This window comes from Erythrolamprus reginae, chromosome Z, assembly GCF_031021105.1.
Source record: "Erythrolamprus reginae isolate rEryReg1 chromosome Z, rEryReg1.hap1, whole genome shotgun sequence".
NCBI lineage: Eukaryota > Metazoa > Chordata > Lepidosauria > Squamata > Dipsadidae > Erythrolamprus > Erythrolamprus reginae.
This window is the reverse complement of record NC_091963.1, coordinates 149,530,946-149,553,348: the sequence shown is the minus strand read 5'-3', so window position 1 is coordinate 149,553,348 and position 22,403 is coordinate 149,530,946. Positions and strand designations below refer to the sequence as shown.

The following is a 22,403-nucleotide window of genomic DNA, read 5'->3' as shown; positions in this document are numbered from 1 at the left end:
GAATAGAATTAAAATAGAACAGAACAGAATAGAATAGAATATATATTTTTATTGGCCAAGTGTGATTGGATACATAGGGAATTTGTATTCTGAACCTTTATGCAAAATTATTAACTTTGTGGAATACTACTTGTAAGGGGACATCCTGGAAGGTTCTGGTAGGTTGCTATGAGTGGTCCTGAATAAGGGTAGTCCTCGGGGCTCCCCTCCCTTGTTTAGGGTAGTTTAAAAGACACTGTATATATCTCTCCATATTCTCTGAATTTATAACGTTTCTTAATGGAGCCATGAAACCTCGGCTGAGCTCAGACAGCATCAAGGATCCCATAGTCTTCCTTCTCTGCCCCTCCTTCTCTTCCACTCCACAAACCCTACTCTCTTCTAGCACTGATGATGTTCCCTAGTTGGGTTCTGAAATGTCTACAAGGAAACCGCCAAGCCCCCTAAGCCCCCCCCTAGATCAACCTTGAGCTACCCATATTGCCCCCCTCTGTCTCCCCAGCCACGGTTTCGGATGGGAGAGTCTTTTACCGGGAGTGAGTTATTTTAGTCTTGTTGGTCTTGATGGCTTGATGTAAAATAAGACCTCAAGGGACAGATTAACTCCTTAAATCTCCCTGGAAGGGTTCTTATGTCTCCAAGCTCATTTAAGAAGATGGGTCAGGCTCTTTTTAAAAGCGAAATATAGCCTTCGCTAAGAAGCAGGAACCAGAAGAATCTTAATGTGACCAAACTGGAATGGGCATTGGCTGGAAATCTTTACGGATTCCTGTTTTGTGATATTTTTGGGTGTGCCTTGGCGCAGGTACCATATTTTCCTGGAGGCTGCTGGATTTGAGAAAATGGTACTGACCTAGGCCTCACAAAATCACGAAGCATACTCCTTGCCTCGACAAAAAAACCCCCTTTTTATTAAGCAGATGTGTCTTCCTCTTATTCTTATCCAGCAAAAGTCCTGGCAAATAGTCTTTCAAAGGTGAATTTGCAACCACCGACCTTATTTTTCAAAGGAGAATTTGCAACCACCGACCTTATTTTTCAAAGGAGAATTTACAACCGCAGACCTTATCTTTCAAAGGTGAATTTACAACCGCAGATCTTATCTTTCAAAGGTGAATTTACAACCGCAGATCTTATCTTTCAAAGGTGAATTTACAACCGCAGATCTTATCTTTCAAAGGTGAATTTACAACCGCAGATCTTATCTTTCAAAGGTGAATTTACAACCGCAGATCTTATCTTTCAAAGGTGACTTTACAACCATCGACCTTATCTTTCAAAAGTAAATTTACAGTCACCAACCTTATCTTTCAAAGGTGAATTTACAACCACTGACCTTATCTTTCAAAGGTGACTTTACAACCATCGACCTTATCTTTCAAAGGTAAATTTACAACCACTGACCTTATCTTTCAAAGATGAATTTACAACCGCAGTCCTTGTCTTTCAAAGGTGACTTTACAACTACAGACCTTATCTTTCAAAGGTGACTTTACAACCACAGACATCTTTCAAAGGTGACTTTGCAACCACAGACCTTATCTTTCAAAGGTGAATTTATAACCACAGACTTTATCTTTCAAAGGTGAATTTACAACCACAGACCTTATCTTTCAAAGGTGAATTTACAACTACCGACCTTATCTTTCAAAACTGAATTTATAACCACCGACCTGTTCTTTCAAAACTGAATTTACCACCAAGGGCCTTACTGGTCTTGGAGGTAAATGCAAAGCTCTTTCCAAACGCAAAGCTCTACAAGAAAATACTTGGCAAGGAGTCTCTCAAATAAGCAGATCTTCACAGTAATTAAATGAACTATTTGTCTCCTGCAAACACCACTCCCCTTTTGCTCCTCTTTATTCCCTATGGGAGGAGTCATTCACCATCCATTTGTGCCTTTATTCCCAAGTTCCTTAATTGTTCCTTTCTCCTGGCAACTCTGCGCATGCGCACATTGGGAACAGGCTCCAGCTGTTCTTCTTCCCCGCTTATCTCCGACTCTGAAGGTAGCTGATAACTGTTGGACAGCCCTGACTCTATTTCTGCCTCTGACTCAGAGCACCCGTTAGAGCCTTCCCTGGACTCCAGGAATGGCCTATGTTCCTCCCCATCCTCACTGTCCGAATCTGCTGGCCGTTGGCAGCTCTCAACACAAGGTTCGGTTAATGTATAATTAGAAGGCTCACTGGTGCCGTCTGAGTTTGAAGCCATCTTGACCCATCTTGGAAAAGGCATAGCAAGTTCTCTCAAACCCCCAAAGATTTGGGCCCTGATATAAGTAATCCTCACCACATGCCTTCCGAAGGCAAATTCTGTTCCATAGGTTGATGGTTCTCACTGTCAGAAAGTTCCTCCTTATTTCTAGGTTGAATCTCTCCTTGATCAATTTCCGTCCATTATTCCTTGTCTGGTCTTCAGGTACCATGCCCATTTCCTGCAACCATTCTGCATACATTTTAGTCTCAAGTCACAGAAACATAGAAGACTGACGGCAGAAAAAGACCTCATGGTCCATCTACTCTGCCCTTATACTATTTCCTGTATTTTATCTTACAATGGATATATGTTTATCCCAGGCATGTTTAAATTCAGTTCCCATGGATTTACCAACCATGTCTGCTGGAAGTTTGTTCCAAGGATCTACTACTCTTTCAGTGAAATAATATTTTCTCACGTTGCTTTTGATCTTTCCCCCAACTAACTTCAGATTGTGCCCCCTTGTTCTTGTGTTCACTTTCCTATTAAAAACACTTCCCTCCTGAACCTTATTTAACCCTTTAACATATTTAAATGTTTCGATCATGTCCCCCCTTTTCCTTCTGTCCTCCAGACTATACAGATTGAGTTCATGAAGTCTTTCCTGATACGTTTTATGCTTAAGACCTTCCACCATTCTTGTAGCCTGTCTTTGGACCCATTCAATTTTGTCAATATCTTTTTCTAGGTGAGGTCTCCAGAACTGAACACAGTATTATTCCAAATGTGGTCTCACCAGCGCTCTATATAAGGGGATCACAATCTCCCTCTTCCTGCTTGTTATACCTCTAGCTAAGCAGCCAAGCATCCTACTTGCTTTTCCTACCGCCCGACCACACTGCTCACCCATTTTGAGACTGTCAGAAATCACGACCCCTAAATCCTTCTCTTCTGAAGTTTTTGCTAACACAGAACTGCCAATGCAATACTCAGATTGAGGATTCCTTTTCCCCAAGTGCATTATTTTACATTTGGAAACATTAAACTGCAGTTTCCATTGCTTTGACCATTTATCTGATTTAAGTCCCCTGATCATCATGGTTGCTCTTCTTTGCACTCTTTCTAGAGTCTCAACATCTTTTTTAAATAGTGTGGTGACCAAAACTGGATGCAATACTACAGGTACGGTCTAACTAAGGCTTTATAGAATGGCATTAATACCTTGCTGGTCTACATTACATCCCTCTCTTAATGCAATTTAGGATTTGCATTGACTTTTTTGGCTGCCATTGCATGCTGCTGGCTCGTATTTAGCTGGTTGTCCACTAGGACTCCAAGATCCCTCTCAAAATCACTTCTATTAAACCTGGTTTCACCAGTTTATATGTGTACTTTTGGGGTTTTTTTTAACCTAAGTGCAGGTCTTTGCTTTTTTCTACATTGAATTTCTTTTTGTTAGATAGAACCCATCTGGATCTTGAGCCTACTTTCTAGGACTTTAGCTCTTGCTTCCAGCTTGGTGTCATCTGCAGATTTGGTAAGTTCCCCTTCTATTCCCTCATCTACATTGTTTATGAAGATATTCAAGAGTCCTGGGCCTAACAGGGAACCTCGTGGTACCCCACTGCTTACTTCTTTTCATGTGGACTTAAACCCATTAAGGACTATTCATTGAGTATGGTTTGCCACCAATTGTGGATCCATTTGGTGGTGAGGTTGTCTATCCAACTTTTCTCTAGCTTACGAACATGTAGGTTATGGTTTACTTTGTCAAATGCCTTTTTGAAGTCTAGCAATGTCCCCAGTACTTCGCTGGTCTACTAATTTAGTCACAGTGTTAAAGAATTAAATGAGAGTGATTTGGCATGATCTGTTTTCAACAAACTTGGGCCAACCCATGTTGTTCATATCCAGGTTTAGTCTTACACTAGTTTTCTTGTACATGTTTGCCAAATTAACTACCTACCTACCTACCTACCTACCTACCTATCTATCTATCTATCTATCTATCTATCTATCTATCTATCTATCTATCTATCTATCTATCTTCTATCCTTCCTGCTCAGACAGGAAATCCTATACCATTTCAGACAAGCAGCTGTACAACCCCTGTGGTTGTTAAGTGAATCTGGCTTCCCTATTGACTTTGTTTGTTAAAAAGTTGCAAAAGGGGATTATATGACTCCGGGACACTATGACCGTCATAAATATGAGTCAGTTGCCAAGCATCTGAAATTTGTTCACATGACTATGGAGGTCTTCTAGTCCAACCCCCTGCTTATGCAGGAAATCCTACACCAGACAGTGGTCTACTCTTAACATACAAAAATGGTCGTAAGTCGCTTTTTCAGTGCCATCATTTTGAACCATCACTGTATTCATGTCTCTGTTCTTTATTGCCATTTTGTTTGTTTGTTTGTTTGTTTGTTTGTTTGTTTGTTTTATTTGTTTGTTTGTTTGTTTGATTCCTATGCTGCCCTTCTCCTGGGACTCATGGTGGCTCACAACATTATTTTAAAATGATCAGGGAGGATTTTTCTCTGCTGCGAAGAGATCAGATTAGTTTCCGGGAAAGGCGCCAACTTTGGCTTAATTGCATTCCAGAGATCAGACAGGGAATGAAGCCTAGAGAATAAAATTCAGCTCACCAATTTCTAACAGTCATGCAGCGTCTGGCAAAGAGTTTTTAGCAAGGCAGAAATCAGGTTTTTAGGGGGGAATTTCCGAACACCCCAACTCTAACACACTGTCCATGAAGCAACGTTGAAACCCCACCCAGAATTGCCCAAAATCTTTTGCTTTTATATTTGCTGGGAGTGTCATCAAATCCCCTAGAGTGAAAGCTAAAAACTAATCTCCTTTTACTATACTAGTGCTGTTGTCTGCTATGTAACCTCTTGAATCTAGCATCTAATAGTGGCTCATCCACTCCAATGTCTCCTTCATCATCATCTGACTTGGACCAATCCTCCATTGACATATCTGCCCCCTCTGGTGGTTCCTCGGGTTCATCCAGGTCTATATATCCATCACAAGTCAGTCATATGCAGTTAAATCAGTCAGTAACTTTCAATACATATACAATACAATAAGCCTTACTTGTTCAGCTTACAAATACATAAACCATCATTTGAACACACAGCTCTTACTACAGCGTAGTCACAAAGACAAAACAGAAGTAGCAGAGAATAGCTGAGAGAGAAGGAATCACGCTTCTGGCTCCCTCTTGTGGCAATCTGTAACACTAGCGCTTAAAGTAACAGTGTTCTAATACATGTAAGCATACATTGTTGGTTTGTGATATACAGTATATTGCCAAACCCAACTAGTTATGTACATAATACTAACAGAGGAGGAGGAGGAGGTGGAGAAGGGGGAAGATGACGACAACTATGGGGTTTTTCATTCTCTCTGATCTGACCCAACTAGGTAACATCATCAGTGCTAGAAGGGAGTGGGGTTGTAGAGAGGAGGAGGAGGAGGAAGAGAAGGAAAAGAGGAAGGAGAAAGACTATTGAGTCGTTGGTGTTCTCTGAGACTGGTTGCTTTCTTGGTAATCCACCACTCATGAAGCATGGGTGATGGTGACCACACCATTCAAAGAAAGCCATGACCTTATTGATAAAATTGCACATATGCGTGCTGCCCTAAACGTGCATCTTTTCTTTTGGACTTCAGCTCTGGGTTATGATCAACTGTATTTGTTTGTTTGTTTGTTTGTTTGACTTTTATGCCGCCCCTCTCCGAAGACTCGTGGCGGCTCACAACATGAAATATTGTTAAACATAAAACAATGCATAATATCTTAAATCCAATTTATTAAATATGAAATCTAAAAAGTCTAAAACCCCCCCAAAAACCATAAGAAACAATCATTCCCATTCGATCAACTTTCTCTCACACATTAATCGATCAGGGGCAAGAATCTAATGGCTCCAAACCCTGTGGCATAAATGAGTCTTAAGACCCTTGCAGAAGGCGAGGAGCGTGGGGGCAGTACGAATCTCTAGGGGGAGCTGATTCCAGAGGGCCAGGCCCCCCACAGAGAAGGCTCTTCTCCTAGAAGCTGCCAACTGACATTGTCTGGTTGACGAGACCTGGAGAAGGCTGACCCTGTGGACCTGACTGGCCATTGGGATTCATGTGGCAGAAGGTGGTCCTGTAGATATTCTGGCCTGATAATAATAATAATAATAATAATAATAATAATAATAATAATAATAATTTATTAGATTTGTATGGTGCCCCTCTCCAATGACTCAAAGCGGCTCACAACAACAATAAATACAATAGAATACAAATCCTAATACCTAATACAACATATAATTACAGCTACAAGAATCACAATAGCACAAAACTGGAAAAGAGATAATACACCAACTGAAAGAGAAATTATTAAAAAAATCTATGACTGTGCAGAAATGGACAGGCTCACCCAAAAACTAAAAAATAAAGAAGATTCGAAATTCTATAAGAATTGGGAAAAATTTTACGACTGGGCTAAAAATAAAAAATAAATGAAGAAAGGGAAAAAATACAAGGAAATATTACAAAATGTGGATATATTAAAATACTAAAATATTAAAATATCAATGGATAGCGTAGAAATGGTTATGCAAAATTTAGAATTCTGAATGATCATATCGGACTATTACGAATACTTTGATCAATCCAATACGATTTCTTCTCAACTGTAAATGTATTGATAAAAATATAATAACAACAAAATCGCGGCAACCATATGCCGCCCAAACTAATAATCTAAACCTTTTTAGAACTATTATAGTTCAGTGGGGGGAAGGGGCTGGGAGGAAGATCCAAAAGACTTAAAGGATAATGAACTAGAGAGATATATTATGTTAACCATAATAGGTGATGATTTGGATTTGTTTACCAAAATAACTGAATAGAATAATCATATCATACCCGCAAGTATATGTTATCATAATGTTCTTAACTAAGATGCATCTTCCTCCTTTTGTATATAATTTTTTTGTAAATTAATAAAAACTATTTTCTAAAAAAAAAAAAAGAATACAAATCCAATATAAACTATATTAAAAAAAACCCCATTATTATTAAAAACTAGCAATTCTAAAACAATCACACCAATCTCATATGTTGAGTCAGGAAACGTGAGGGGAAAAATTAATCGCCCCATGCCTGGCAGTATAGATGGGTCTTCAACATGTTACGGAAGGCAAGGAGGGTGGGGGCAATTTGAATCTCAGGGGGGAGTTGATTCCAGAGGGCCGGGGCCGCCACAGAGCAGGCTCTTCCCCTAGGTCTCACCAGACAGCATTGTTTTGTCGATGGGACCCGGAGAAGGCCAACTCTGTGGGACCTAATCGATCGCTGGGATTCGTGCAGCAGCAGGTGGTCATGGCTGGTGTCACACCTGAAACCTGGCTGGGCACTTTTAAGAGAGAGGAACCCCTCCCTCTGGGCCCAGCCATGTTTTAGTCACACATGCCAGGTTGGCCTCCTCATCCAGGAGTAAATCCTGTATGACGGGAGCTTTATTTACAACCGACCTGGCATTGAGTAGCAGCAGCCTGAGTCCAGATATAGATTTCCGTGTCAAGATTTGTTGAGTTTTATCCATCGCTTCAAAGAGCCAAATGAAAGGAATGTTCAATGCAGACGTGGAAACCTTGGATCAGGTGTCAAGCTCGATTTTACTGTGGGCCACATCTGGCTTGTGCCTGACCTTGAAGGACTGGTAGAGGGGGCATGGTTGTGGAGGGGGTGACATGAGACTCGTGTCAGGGGCACCTGTGGTGGCCAAATGCTAAGGCTGACCTTTCCTGAGACGCTCACTCACTAAAAATTTTTTTTCTTTCTTTCTTTCTCTCTCTGTGTCTCTCTCTCTCTTCTTTCTTTCTTTTTTCCTGGCTTCCTCCCTCCCTCCTTCCCTTCCTCTCTCTCCCTCTTTTGATGGTGAAGAGCCGCCCTTGATCCAAATTGATGGCAGGAGATGGACCACAAGACTTCTGGATGCGGTCCCTAAGGAACTGAAGTTCTGTGCCTTCTCCAATTTCCCCTCCTCCCCTTGCCTCTACAGCCGGATCAGATTGCTTGCTAAGTCCACCACGACAACATGAGCTGGATTTGGATGGGTTTCCTCTTTTGGCTCGCCAACCACCCAAGGTGGGCTTACTTGCCTCCTTGGTGGTCCCTTCTCCTCTGGCCTCTGGTTTTTCGCCTTCCTCTCACCATCCACGCAACGACCTTCAAAGTCGGCGTGATAGGTCCTTGGAAGTGTGACTCCACCTACGCCCAAGCCTACCCAGATGCGGCGGCCAAGTTGGCAGTGAGCCGGATCAACAAGGACCCGAGCATAAACAAGGCGTACTGGTTCGATTATGTCCTCCTCAATGAAGACTGCCAGACTTCCAAGGCCCTCGAGGGCTTAGTCAATGCCGAACATGCAGCCTCTGGTTTTGTAGGCCCGGTGAACCCGTTGGCTTGCCAGGCAGCTGGGATGCTGGGCAAAACTTGGAACAAGCCCGTTTTCTCCTGGGCTTGCTTGGTGGATGACGCCGAGGTCGGCCGTTTTGGGACTTTCGTGAGGCCGTTACCTCAGGCCTCCGCTGTGCTTTACATCGTGCTTAAGCACTTCCAGTGGGCTCACCTGGCTGTCATTACCTCAAAGGAAGACCTCTGGATCCAAGTGGGACAAGGCCTGGCTGACTCGATGAGGAACTTTGGCCTGCCCGTCACCGTAACGGCCACTGTGGAAGATGACCTGAGCGGGGTAGAGGACGCGCTTTGGAAGGTCAAGAAGGCCAGCAATGTACGAGGTATGGTTACAAAGAGCAGGTGTTTCTGAAGACAAGTCTAATGTAAGTGTGTTAAATTTATAGGCCTCCCAACTCCCTAAGGATTCTGGGCAGCTCACAACAAAGAGAGCAATTTAAAAAGATAATTTAAACCCATGCATATCTCTTATTGCTGTATCTAGATGATATCTCATTTTATCAACGGCCCCTGGCCTGCCAGGAAAGCCAAGTCTTTACAGCTCTCTGTAAAGTGGGGGCAGAACGGATCTCAGTTCCAGAGAGCTAGAGTTGCTACAGAGAAGGCCCTCCTCTGCGGCCCTGCCAACTGACACTATTTAGCTGACGGGACCCGGAGAAGGCCACATAGTCAGGTCTAAGCCATGTAGGGCTGTATAGATGATAACCAACACCTTGAATTGAGTCTGGAGACTGATTGGGAGTGCAGCTCGCAGTGTGTTGGTGTGATGTGTGTTGATGTGGCCTAGGGGCACCCACAACAGCTCGCGCAGCTGCATTCTGGATCAGTTGTAGTCTCCAAACCCTTTTCAGGGGTAGTCCCATGTAGAGGGTGTTCCAATAGTCCAGCCATGAGGTGACAAGGGCATGAGTGACCGTGAGAAGCGCCTCCTGATCCAGGTAGGGTCGCAACTGGTGCATCAGGTAAACTTGGCAGAAGCCCACCACGTAGAAGCCCACCATGGTGGTTTCTTCACTTCTGGCTTGATTTAGATCAGAGTCCTTCAAACTTGGCAACTTGAAGACTTGTGGACTTTAATTCTCCGTAGCTGACTGGAGAATTCTGGGAGTTGAAGTCCACAAAGTCTTAAAAGTTGCCAAGTTTGAAGACCTTTGATGTAGACAGTTCAAGTTCCTCATCAACTCCAAAAAACAATTGTAGAAAGAAGATTGAAACCCTGTTTTCCTAGATCCAAAGCTGATTCTAGGAGACCATGAAGGGAAAAGACCTTCATAGTAGTAGTAGGAGTTGGACAATTGAGCCACTGAGCCAGGAAAGTGGTCATTTGCCCTGGGTTGGAAGCAGTGAAGGGCTACTAAAATTTTTACTACCACACTGTGGGTGTGGTTTATGCAGGACACCCTGAATTTTCTTTTAACATCTTTCAGTGAAAATTGGGTGCTCTGGCATGGAGTTCCATTTTTACTACCCTACTTTGTCCCCCACTCTGTCCGGCCAGTAGCCCACCCCTGGTTGGAAGCCTTCAAAGATAGAAAAAACCTGCAATTTGAATTTCAGGATTGATGGGATTGTTGTTGACCGTGGTGGATCTGCAGAGATCCCGCCTGATTCTGGGATTCTATAAATGTTGGTTTATAGGACAAGGAGCATGCCTTGTGACTCAACCACATGTTTATGCCGCTTCTTTCTCCGTCAGGAGACCAAGACGTGGTTGAACGGCCAACATCTCAACTCCACCAACAAAGGGTAAATATATCGCCCCACTCTGGTTCTATGCTAACCAGGCTTGCTGTTCAAATGGTCCAATCCCCTGGCACACAAGGCATTGCCGTATGTCAGCTGCAGTGCGTGTGCATGAAGCTGTTTTTCAGCCTCGGGGGAGCACATTTTGCCTTCCGGAGGCTTCAGGGAAGCTTCTCTAAAGCCCCGGAGTCCAAAAAATGGCCCAATGGGCAAACCGGAAATTCAGAAAACAGTTTGCTTCATGTTTGCTTGCTGTGCTCTTTTTCACATTCTGGAGGGTTCAGGAAGCTTCCCTGAAGTCTTTGCAAAGCAAAAAAAAGGGAAATTGGGCAAACGGATGGTCTGTTTTGCTGATCTTCCAGTTTGGCTGTTTTTTTCACTGTCCCAGGCATCAGTGAAGCCTGTGCGTATGCGCGAGGCCATGGGGGGGAATTGTGTGCATGCACTGGGGCAGGGTGTGTGTGTTGTGCATGCGTGTAGGGGAGTGAGTGAGTGTGGCATGTACACACACCCTTTTGGCATGCAAACCAAAAAAGGTTCGCCATCACTTGCATAGGATCTCCCACCTGTGCAGGGGGCTGGACTAGAAGACCTCCCAGGTCCCTTCCAGCCCTGTTGATTGAGTTACTGGATAATAAACATTACTCAGAATGTATCGGAACGCAGCTTCTCCTCCTCACAGACAGAAGCCTAAGTTTGCAGTGATGGCAAACCATTTTTTCGCTTGGGTGTCAACACCCATAATGCAATGCCCTCCCCCACGCATGGGCACACAACCCCCACACATGCGTGCTCCCCCTCATGTACATGTGTGTACAAACACCCTCCTGCACTCCGCCCCCCCTGCGCACATGTGCAGACTTCACTGAAGCCTCCAGACTTCCAGTAGGCCTGTTGGCCTCCTCAGGCTTCAGGAAAGCCTCTGGCTGGCAAAAAATGGACCTAACGGGCCTGGCGGAAGTTTGGAAATGAACTTCCTGTTAGGCCGTTGGGCCATTTTTTGCCTTTCCCAGGATTCAGGGTGCTTTCCTCAAGCTGGTGGAGGGCAAAAATGATCTTCCCCCACCCTCTGAAAGGCCGAAGATCAGCTGGCCTTGGTGGTGACAAAATCAGCCAGAGCTGACATAGGACAACACCATGTGTACCATAGGTTGACCACCACGGCTATAGGGAAAAGGATGGAGCAGATAAACACCCCAAAGAATGCTTGTTTGATTATTTGGCAAGGAGGAGGAGGAGGAAAAAGAAGAAGAGGAGGACTGTGGGATCTTTGGTGCTTTCTAAACTTGGTGGTTTTCTTGCAGATATTTCATGACCCATCTAGCTAACATCATCAGTGCAAGAAGGGAGTGGGGCTTGTGGAGAGGAAGAGGAGGAGGTCCAATTATAGGGCATTTAGGAGTCAGGAGCTGGAAGGTGCTGCCTGCGAGCAATTACATGTTTGTCAAGCACATCTTGGGATTTTCAGGAGGAGGTCCTGATCAATGCCAGGACCTTCAAATGGATCTGGTGGGGCTTTGGAACTTGGCTTGTCATGAATGGGTCTCCCCAGCTGGACCCAGTGGATTCCTTTCTTTATCATTCCCAACAATTGGGTTTCAAATTTGATCAACTCTCTGTTCTTTTAACCTTCTTACTCTTTTTTTGGTCTAATACTTCTCCTTTTCCTCCTCCCTCCTTCATGTCTCCTTCATTACTCCTCCTCCTCCTCCTTTTCCCTTTCTCCTTATCCATTTTTCTTCCTCCTCTTCCCTGCCTTCTCCTCCTCCACCTTCCTCCTTCTTGCCCTTTCCTCATCCATTCTCCTCCTCCTCCTCCTTTCCTCCTCCATCTCCATTCCTCCTCCTCCTCCTTTCTTCTTCCTCCTTTTTATTCCCCTTTCTCCTTATCCATTCTAACTCATCTTCCTCCTTCTTCCTTCTCCTGTTCTTCTTCTATCCATTCTTCTCCACCTTCCTCCTCCTTCATACCTCTTCTTCCTCCTCCATGTCTCCTCCTCCATCTTCCTCCTCCTCTTCCATGCCTTCTCCTCCACCTCCCCCTTCTCCTTCTTTCCCCTTCCTGCTTTTCTTTCATTCCCTTTCTACCTGATCCACTCTCCTCCTCCTCCATGTCTTTTCCTCCATCTTTTCCTTCTTTCCTCTTTCTTTTTCATTCCTTTCCTCCTTATCCATTTTTCTTCCTCCTCCTCCTCCTCTTCCATGCCTCCTCTCCACCATCCTCCTTCTCCTTCTTTACTCTTCCTCCTTCTCTTTTATTCCCCTTCCACCTTATCCACTCTCCTCCTCCTCCTCCTTCATGCCTTCTTTTTCTCTTTCTTTCCTCCTCCCTCCCTCCTCCCCTTCTCTTTCTCTCCCTTCCTTCTACAGCGATCATCATGTGCATGCATTCCGTCCTCCTTGGCGGAGAGGAGCAGCGCCTCCTCTTGGAGAAGGCCGAAGAAATGGACATGACCCAAGGGAGCTACGTTTTCATCCCCTACGATGCCCTGACCTACAGCCTGCCCTACCAGGGCGAGATCTACACACCACTGTTGGAGAATCTCAAGTTACGCCGGGCGTACGATGCCGTGCTCACCGTCACCATCGACTCTCCGGAATATTCCTTCCGGAAGGCCTTCAAAGAGGCTCAAGAGAAGAAAGAGATTCCTGGACAACTCAGCGTGGAGAAGGTGCCTGACTGATGGGAGTGGGAAGGAAGTGGGCCAGGGTTGGTGAGAATCTGGATATTAGTCCTTGGTTTTCGACCACAATTGAACCCAACGTTTCTGTTGCCGTGAAGTTGTTGAGCTAGTAACAGAGTCATTAAGTGAATCTGGCATTGACTTCACTGGTCAGAAAGTTATGCCTGGTGCGAAACATCAGGTCCCCACCTGAAGGGTCAATTAAATTTAATATATTGATACTCACACCCATATAGTGGAATCTTCTCCACCAATGGCTAACACTAATCAGGAGTTGGAGAAAGGTCAATGAAAATTCAAGAGCAGGGCTTGGACTTGGTCTGCTGGTGGCAACATAGAGATTCTAGGTCGTTGCCTCTTTTAACTCAACCTACATTTGCTGCCATTACTCCTCCTATGTCATGCATGGATTTTGCTATGCGGTGGCTGATGGAGAAGCCAGTTTTTTTATACAATAGCGTTTTTAGGGCCTATTGGTGACTTGTTCACAAGGGAAGATCTTGGTGTTCTGAGCTTTGTTGTTTACTTGCAGATGTTTCATAACCCAGCTAAGTAACATCATCAGTGCTGGAAGGGAATGGGGTTTGCAGAGAAGAAGAAGGGAGGAGGAGGAGGAGGAGGAAGAAGGAGGAGGAAGGAGGAGGAAGAGGAAGGAGGAGGAGGAGGAAGGAGGAGGAGGAAGAGGAAGGAGGAGGAAGAGGAAGGAGGAGGAAGGGGAAGGAGGAGGAAGGAGGAGGAGGAGGAAGGAGGAGGAGGAGAAGGAGAAGGAGGAGGGCACTCTAATCACTGCGCCACCATGCTTCTTTGGTGTAAATGTACAGAAAAGTACAATGTCCAATCTTGGCTTAGTTCTTCTTCCTCCTCCTTTCAGGCCCACCCTCTATTCGGCACCATTTTCAACTCCATCTACTTCCTCGCCAAGGCCGTGGAAAGCACTCATCTGTCTGGCAAGAGGGTGGTAGGAACGACCATTGCTGAACACGCCAAGGACTTCGAGCTGGAAGGCTTTAGCCAGCCGGTGTCGGCGGATGAAAAGGGAGGCGCCGAGGTCCCGTACGTCATCTTGGACACGGATGGAAGAGGCAACCGTCTTCACCCAGCTTATAAAGTCGACCTGGCTTCTGGGATCCTGCGTTTTGTAGGACGCAGGATGCATTGGCCTTACAATACCAAGACGGCTTCTGACCCTAGTTGTTGGTTCAACCGTGGCACCATTTGTTCTGGGGGTAAGTGTAGAAGCCAAACCAAATGGGGTAGATCGAGGAGTCAAATTGGGTTCCTTCAAGAACCAGATCAGTGTTGTAGTTCTCCTCCATGGGTCAATGGGGGAGGGGAGCAGGAGAGGGAGACAGGATGGATGTCTCCTGCAGCACTCTGGCGGCCAAATATGGGCCACACAGAGGCCTACTAAAGCCCCCGCATAGCCTGTTTTAGGCCTCCTGGCCTCCAGCAGCACTCTGCCAGCCAAAAATGAGCTGCACAGAGGCCTCCCAAAGCCCCCACCTGACCCGTTTTAGGCCTCCCAGGCCTCCAGCAGCACTCTGCTGGCCAAAAATGGGCTGTGCAGAGGCCTTGAGAGGCTCCTATACAGCCTGTTTGTGGCCGCCAGAGTGTTGCAGGAAGCCAGAAACGCCAAAAATGTGTTACAGAGGGCCCCCCACACACAGCCAAGTCACCACAGACCGGTCCCTTGATATTTCCAGGTCAGCCCAATGGGCTAGATTTAAGCACCCTCCATGGGCCAGATTAGGCTCATGCGCCTTGAGTTCAATACCCCTGGGGTAAAGTATAGATGGCATCTACCCCCTGCTAGCCTAGCTAAAATGTTTTAAAAATATATCTAACAAATGTTGGAAATGTAACCCAAAGATTACATTACAAAGAAGATCTACCATGAGATGAAGAAATAGTCAAGAAGATACTAGATTGTGCAGAAATGCATAGATTGATGCGTGCATGGATGCAGTCTTTGGTGCATGTGTTTTGCTCGCATGCGCAGCTTGCACGCATGCTCATGCCTGTAAAATGTGGCTAAATAGGAAGGCATAGCACCAGGTTGCTACTACAAATTCACTCAAATTGGTCTGAACTGGATGAATACCATTTCTGATTCCATTCCCACTCCCTCTCTAGTCTATTGAGAGATGCAACCCATCACAACAGCATTCATGCCCTTAGCAATCAGGTAGCACATTACAGCATGCACTTCACCCTTGGAAGGAAACAGAATGAGGACGCTCATCTCTAACCTCCCCCAAAACACCAGTCAATGATCTACTGACCAATGGCACTGCTTGTTCTCTTCCGCTGGCTTCCCGCTACATGATAGTAATACCAACTGCCCCCGAGAACATTCCCCGCAAGAGCTATGTGCCTTGTAACCTTACATTCCAGATATCCCTTGTAGAAAGCCGCCCCGAGTCTCCGGAGAGGGGCGGCATACAAGTCTAATAAATTATTATTATTATTATTATAAATTATTGTAGAGAAGATTATCGTAGGGTCCCCTGTTTCAGTAGGGGAAAGATCTCCAAGGTCCCCTTCAACTCTTATTCTTGTTGTGGTTGGCTCCGGCCCAGCTCCTGCCCCAGGGAATGGGGAGGTGGATGCAGGGGACAATTCAACATGTCACAGGCCTGTGTTATTGCCGACAGAATCAGTTCAGAGTTTAGTTTCCTTGGACAAAGAAGAAGGTGGGAGTGACTCGGCAGAGGAGGGCTTGGCACACAGCCCAGGCAGTCAATCTCCCTTATCTTCTGTTGATTCAGTTGATGACATTTTGGACCCACGCAAGCGCAGAATTATGCGTAGAAGAGACCAAGTAAGAACATATTACAGGAAATAAGGGAGGCCACCTGTGTTTGGGTGGGGTTCCAGTAATTAGGTCTCCAGTAATTAGGGCTGCTGCTATAAATAGCACCATGTGGGTTTGGCCGTTGTGGAAGAATATCTGATCGGAGTTCGTCAGGAATCTTGTGTTGCTGGACTTTGTTGCTTTTTCACGCCTTTGAAACCAAAGCAGAGCAACGTGTGTGTGTGTCTCACTTCGTTGGAAGAAGAAGGGGTGTGAAGTTTCTTCACAGCTGCTGGCTAGGTACTTAATGACTGCTTAAGGGAAATTGTACAGACTACCCAGTTGTTTTGGGAAGAGTGCTCTTTGCAATACAAAAAGAGTGCTTTGTTTATTTTGACTTTTGTGATAAAGAACATTGTTTTGAATTTTCAAACGTGTGTGTGTCTGGAATTTGTACCCTTGAATTTTCGGGAGGCTCCTGCCAGAGAGCCCGGCAGAATAATTCTATGTAAGTTCTGTGTGATTCCCCTCTTGCCCACAAATATCCGTAGCCTTATCTAGTCTTCCGCAAGTAAAATCTGCCATTTTGGGAAGATTCCTGTAAAGTAGGCTTAGAAGCAATAAAGTAGTTTGAACTCAAGGCGAGAAGCAACCTGGAATTAAACAGAAACTTCCCAGCAGTGAGGACAATTAACCAGGAGTAAGTGTCCCAACAACTGGATTTTAAAGAAGGAATTGGTCAGCCACGTGGCTTAATCCTGGTGTCCCCAACTAAAGTGGACCTCAGTCCAAATAAATTTTCTCTCTCCTTCTTCTGCAGGTGTGGGTGGCGATTTTGTTTTCTTCATCTTCCTCATCGTCATTCTCTTGTCCATGGGTGGCTCTGTTATGGCTTTCTATCTTCGGTAAGTTTCCCGCAATCCTCTTACGATTCTCCCTATGAGAAAGGTGCTTGGGAGTCCTGCGGGATGGCAATTCTACCGTATCCTGCTCTGGTGACGGCGGGAAATAGTTGTTCACGTCTGATTTTCTTTTTAATCGCTCACCTCGCTTCCCGCAGAAGCTGGTTTCAGCACGCCCAGCTAAGTGAAGGACCCAACAGGATTGCCCTGACCGAGGATGACGTGACCTTCATTGACCTCCCAAATACCATAAAAGTAAGCCAGGTCCCACCCACCCCCATGGCGAGAATGAAGTGCGATCATTGAGTAAAGCCAGGGGGGCAGGTTCCTACCAGTACCGGGTTTTATTTTATTTTATTTATTTATTTTGTCAGGAGGTTCAGGAGGGAAGTGTTTTTAATAGGAAAGTGAACACAAGAACAAGGGGACAAAATATTATTTCACTGAAAGAGTAGTATATCCTTGGAACAAACTTCCAGCAGACGTGGTTGGTAAATCCACAGGAACTGAATGTAAACATGCCTGGGATAAACATATATCCATCCTAAGATAAAATGCAGGAAATAGTATAAGGGCAGACTAGATGGACCATGAGGTCTTTTTCTGCCATCAGTCTTCTAGGTTTCTATGTTTCTTGTCAAGTACCTATTGGTAGTATATAAAGATATAACAATGTTTATATACATGATATTAGTAAGAGAGACACATTAGGACAGGGGACGGTAGGCACGCTGGTGCACTTATGCACACCCCTTACTGACCTCTTAGGAATCGGGAGAGGTCAACAGTGGATAGTGTAAGGGTAAAGTTTTGGGGGGTTAGGAGATGATACTACAGAGTCTGGGAGTGAGTTCCAAGCATCCACTACTCAGTTACTAAAGTCTTATTTCCTGCAGTCAAATTTGAAGCAGTTTATTTTAAGTTTGCATGTGTTGTTGTGGTTGAAGCTGAAGTAGTCGTTGACAGGAAGGAGGTTGTAGAAGATGATTTTATCGGGCTATGCTTAAGTCGTGTTTAAGGTGACGTAGTTCTAAACTTTCTAAACCTAGGATTATAAATCTAGTTGCATAGGGTATTTTATTGCGAGTGGAGGAGTGGAGGGCTCTTCTCGTAAAATATCTCTGGACATTTTCTAGAGTGTTTGTGTCCGAAATGTGGTGTAGGTTCCAGACAGATGACCTGTATTCAAGGATTGGTCTGGCGAAGGTTTTGTATGCTCTGGTTAGTAGTGTGATATCACTGGAGCAGAAGCTACATAGGATTAGGTTAACAACTCTTGAAGCCTTTTTGGCAATGTTGCAGTGGGCTTTGGCACTTAGATCTACCCTTGGTTAAGTCTACCTTTCTTGTTCTTAAAAGGTTACTCAATAAATATTATTGAGTAACCTTTTAGTTTATATCTGACCATCTTTAGTTTATATCTGACTATCTTCTTCCTTTTTAGAAGCCGGACGACAGCCCCGGATCAAAGGGCTCGGAGAAGAAGAGCATGAAAAGTGGGGCAGAAGAGGAAAAGAACCTCGCCGTGGTTGAGGTGAAATTATATTCCTCCCTGCGTTGGGTCCGGTCCCAAATCCTTTCAGTATTGAGGTGGTGGTGGTGGTGGTGGTGGTGGTAGAATTGGAGGGCATTCCAGGAAAGCACCTCAGAGGTAAAGTTATTATCCTGCAAAGGTTGGAGTTCCATATCCAACAGAATATGGTGGGGGAGAGTCAACCTGAACATCAACCGTAGAATCCCAAGAAGAAGGATCAACTCTGGAGCTCATCATCTTTCATGGGAAAGGCATGAAGGTTTTGGGTCTGAGACTTTGGTTGTCCACTGTGGGTTGGTTCTCTCTCTCTCTCTCATCTATATTTATGGTCTATTATCTGTCTGTCTGTCTATCTATCTACCAATATCTATCCATCCTAATCCTATGAACTTTCTATACCCATCCATTCATATATCTATCTATCTGTCTGTCTGTCTGTCTATCTATCTCTATCTATCCTCTGTCTCCTATATTTATCATCTGTCTGTCTGTCTGTCTGTCTGTCTGTCTGTCTATCTATCTATCTATCTATCTATCTATCTATCCATCCTAATCTATGAACTTTCTATACCCATCCCTCCCTCCCTTCATCCCTCCATCCATCCATTTATCCATCCATTCACCCACCGGTTCATCACCTGTCTGTTATCTATCTATCTATGTTTGTCTGTCTGTCTATCTTCTATCTATCTATCTATCTATCTATCTATCTATCTATCTATCTATCTATCTATCTATCTATCTATCATCTATCTATCTATCTATCGTCTGTCTGTCTCTGTGTGTCCTCTGTCTCCTATATTTATCATCCATCCGTCCGTCTGTCCGTCCGTCCGTCTGTCTGTCTATCTATCTATCATCTATCCATCCTAATCCTATGAACTTTCTATACCCACCCACCCACCCATCCATCCATTTCTTCCACCCCTACTCTCATTAGTGAGTATCTGATCTATCTAATGTATGTACATGTATCTAAGCCAGAAAGTGGTTGTTTGGCTAACAGCTAGCTAGCACGAAAGTGGGGCGAGTGTCTCCTTCCTTCCAGTTTCTTTTGAGCGTTTGATAGATGTTGAGGGTCACCAGGCCTGTCCTTCTTTGTCTTCCCCTCCCCCACCTTCAGGGGGACTGGGTGTGGCTGAAAAGATTCCCCGGAGCAAAGGACATCGAAGTCAAACCAAGCACTGAAAAAGTTTTTTGCCAGGTGAGTTCTGAAGAGCTTTCCTTCAAAAAAACAATCTATCTATCTGTCTGTCTGTCTACCTATCTACCTATCTATCATCCATCCATCCATCTCTCTCTCTCTCCCATCTTTCTTTCCTTCCTTCCATCCATCCATCCATCCATCCATCCACATCTCTCTCTTTCTCCCATCCATCCATCCTTTTTCCTTTCACCCTTCCACCCATCTATCCATCCATCTCTCTTTCTCTCTCCCATCCATCCATCCATCTATCCATCTCTCTTTCTCTCTGTATCCCATCCATCTATCCCACTCTCTCTCCCATCCATCTATCCATTCCCCCCTCTCTCTCATCCATCCACCCATCCAATCATCCAGACCTCTCCCTCTTTCTTTCCCTCTCTCTCCCATCTATCCATCCATCCTCCTCTCTCTGTTTCTCTCTTCCTCCCATCGATCCATCCTTCTTTCCTCCCATCCTTCCATCCATCTATCCATCCATATCTCTCTTTCTCTCTGTCTCCCATCCATCTATCCCTCTCTCTCCCATCTATCTATCCACCCCCTCTCTCTTTCTCTCTCTTATCCATCCACCCATCCAGTCATCCATTCCCCCCTCTCTCTTTCTCTCTCTCTCTCCCCTCCATCCATCCATCCATCCACCACCCACCCACCCATCCATCTCTATTTCTATCTCCATGTTTCCTTCAAAATGGGTAGAACCATAACAGACTACAAGAGCTGGAGGGGACGGCTTAGAGGACTCTCTACCATTAGGTGATCAGGGCTAAGGGGGCAGAGATGGGGAAGGATGGGGGTGGGGAGATGATCATTCTTGATGTGTCCAAGTGGCTTCTTGAGCCATTCCCCATATAGATAAGAAAAGTCTTGAGATGGGACAAAATTCACTTAACGATGTTCTTGCTTAGCAGAGGAAAGGTTAGGCTCGATTGCGGCGTAAATTGAGGACTAACCAGAATTTTCACCCTGCCTTGGCTCGTTAGCTAGGAAATTTCAGCCAGCATGTAGCAGTTCCCTCCACGACAGGTTAAATTCCAGTTAAGCTGATTTATTGCTCGTGTTTATACACAAGGATCTAATCAGCTCACAATCAGCACTAATTTGGCCCTAGATAATAGGGTTCAAGAAGGCTTGAACTGTTTATGGGAATGTAATGATCCCAGGCTAATTCCCCTCTTAACTCCACCTCCAGGATCTGCCTGTCCTTAACAAATAGCAATAGAATTTAGACTTATATACCGCTTCACAGTGCTTTACAGGCAGCACTCTCTAAACTGTTTACAGAGTCAGCCTCTTGGCCCCAACAATCTGGATCCTCTTTTGACCCACCTTGGAAGGACGGAAGGCTGAGTCAACCTTGAACCTACTGAGATTTGATCTGCCAAACTGCTTCCAGGAATGAAGCACCTATAACTTTTGGTGCCAAACAGTTCCACTGGCTAATTGTTTTCCTCCAAGCAGACTATCTATCTATCTATCTATATATCTATCTATCTATCTATCTATCTATCTATCTATCTATCTATCTATCTATCTATCTATCTATCTATCTCTATCTGTCTATCATCTATCAGTCATCTATCAGTCATCTATCTATCTATCTATCTATCTATCTATCTCTCTCTCTCTCTATCATCTATCTATCTATCATCTATCTATCATCTATCTATCTGTCTGTCTGTCTGTCAGTCTGCCTGCCTGCCTGCCTGCCTGCCTGCCTGCCTGCCTGCCTGCCTGCCTGCCTGCCTGCCTGCCTGCCTGCCTGCCTATCTATCTATCTATCTATCTATCTATCTATCTATCTATCTATCTATCTATCTATCTATATCTATCTATCTATCTATCTATCTATCTATCTATCTATCTATCTATCTATTCAGAACATATACAAGATAGCAGGTGTTGGTATAAACATAAACAAAGTAAATATAGATAAATGAGTAGGCATATTGGTACGCTTATGCATGTCCCTTACAGACCTCTTAGGAATGGAGTGCGGTTGATGATAGACAGTCTAAGGTTAAAGTTTTGAGGGTTTGGGGAAGAAACCACAGAGTCAGGTAACGTATTCCAGGCATCGCTCACTCTGTTGCTGAAGTCGTATTTTTTGCAGTCGAGTTTTGAGCGATTTACTTTGAGTTTGAATCTATTGGATGCTCGTGTATTGTTGTGGTTGAAGCTGAAATATTCATTGACAGGTGGGACATTGTGGCAGAGGATTTTATGAACTACATTTAGATCAGATCGAAGGTGACGTAGCTTTAGGTTATCTAAGCCCAAAATTTCAAGTCTAGTGGAATAAGGTATTCTGTCGCGAGCAGAGGAGTGGAGGACTCTTCTTGTGAAATATTTCTGGATTCTCTCAATTGTATTAATGTCCGATATCCAGTGTGGGTTCCAAACAGGTGAGCTGTATTCGAGAATTGGTCTAGCAAATGTTTTGTATGCTCTGGTTAGTAATGAAATTTTGCCAGAGAAGAAGCTATGCAAGATTAAGTTAACCATTCTTAGTGCCTTTTTGGCAATGTTGTTATAACGGGCTCTGGCACTTAGGTCATTGGATATGAGTAGTCCAAGGTCCTTGACAGGGTGAGGGCCATCTGCAAGGTCCTGTCCTCCAAGTTTGTAAATTGTGTCTATTGATTTCCCTTGATTGAGTTGTGTAGTCCTTATGAGATTGGACTGCCATTTGGCTGGAGTGATGTAGGATTTCCTGCTCAAGCAGGGGGTTGAACTTGATGACCTGTAAGGTCCCTTTCAACTCTAATAATAAATAAACAAATATTCTGATCCACCAATGTGGTGTAACAAAAGGGCTTTGGGAAATTCCTAATATGGCTGAAGGAGGTAGATCTTTGTTATGT

General features: G+C 44.5%; 1 protein-coding gene across 1 annotated transcript in view; it reads left to right on the top strand.

The window, feature by feature from the left end:
* GUCY2D (guanylate cyclase 2D, retinal) overlaps window positions 1-22,403 on the top strand; it is a 50,973-nt gene that overhangs the window by 6,067 nt on the left and 22,503 nt on the right. Inside the window, exons 3-9 of the mRNA XM_070726886.1 lie at window positions 8,146-9,002; window positions 12,792-13,093; window positions 13,977-14,331; window positions 16,720-16,804; window positions 16,960-17,056; window positions 18,246-18,335; window positions 19,459-19,539. Of these exons, the coding sequence (XP_070582987.1) occupies window positions 8,300-9,002; window positions 12,792-13,093; window positions 13,977-14,331; window positions 16,720-16,804; window positions 16,960-17,056; window positions 18,246-18,335; window positions 19,459-19,539 (1,713 nt within the window). The 5' untranslated portion in view covers window positions 8,146-8,299. The remainder of the gene's footprint in view (window positions 1-8,145; window positions 9,003-12,791; window positions 13,094-13,976; window positions 14,332-16,719; window positions 16,805-16,959; window positions 17,057-18,245; window positions 18,336-19,458; window positions 19,540-22,403) is intronic.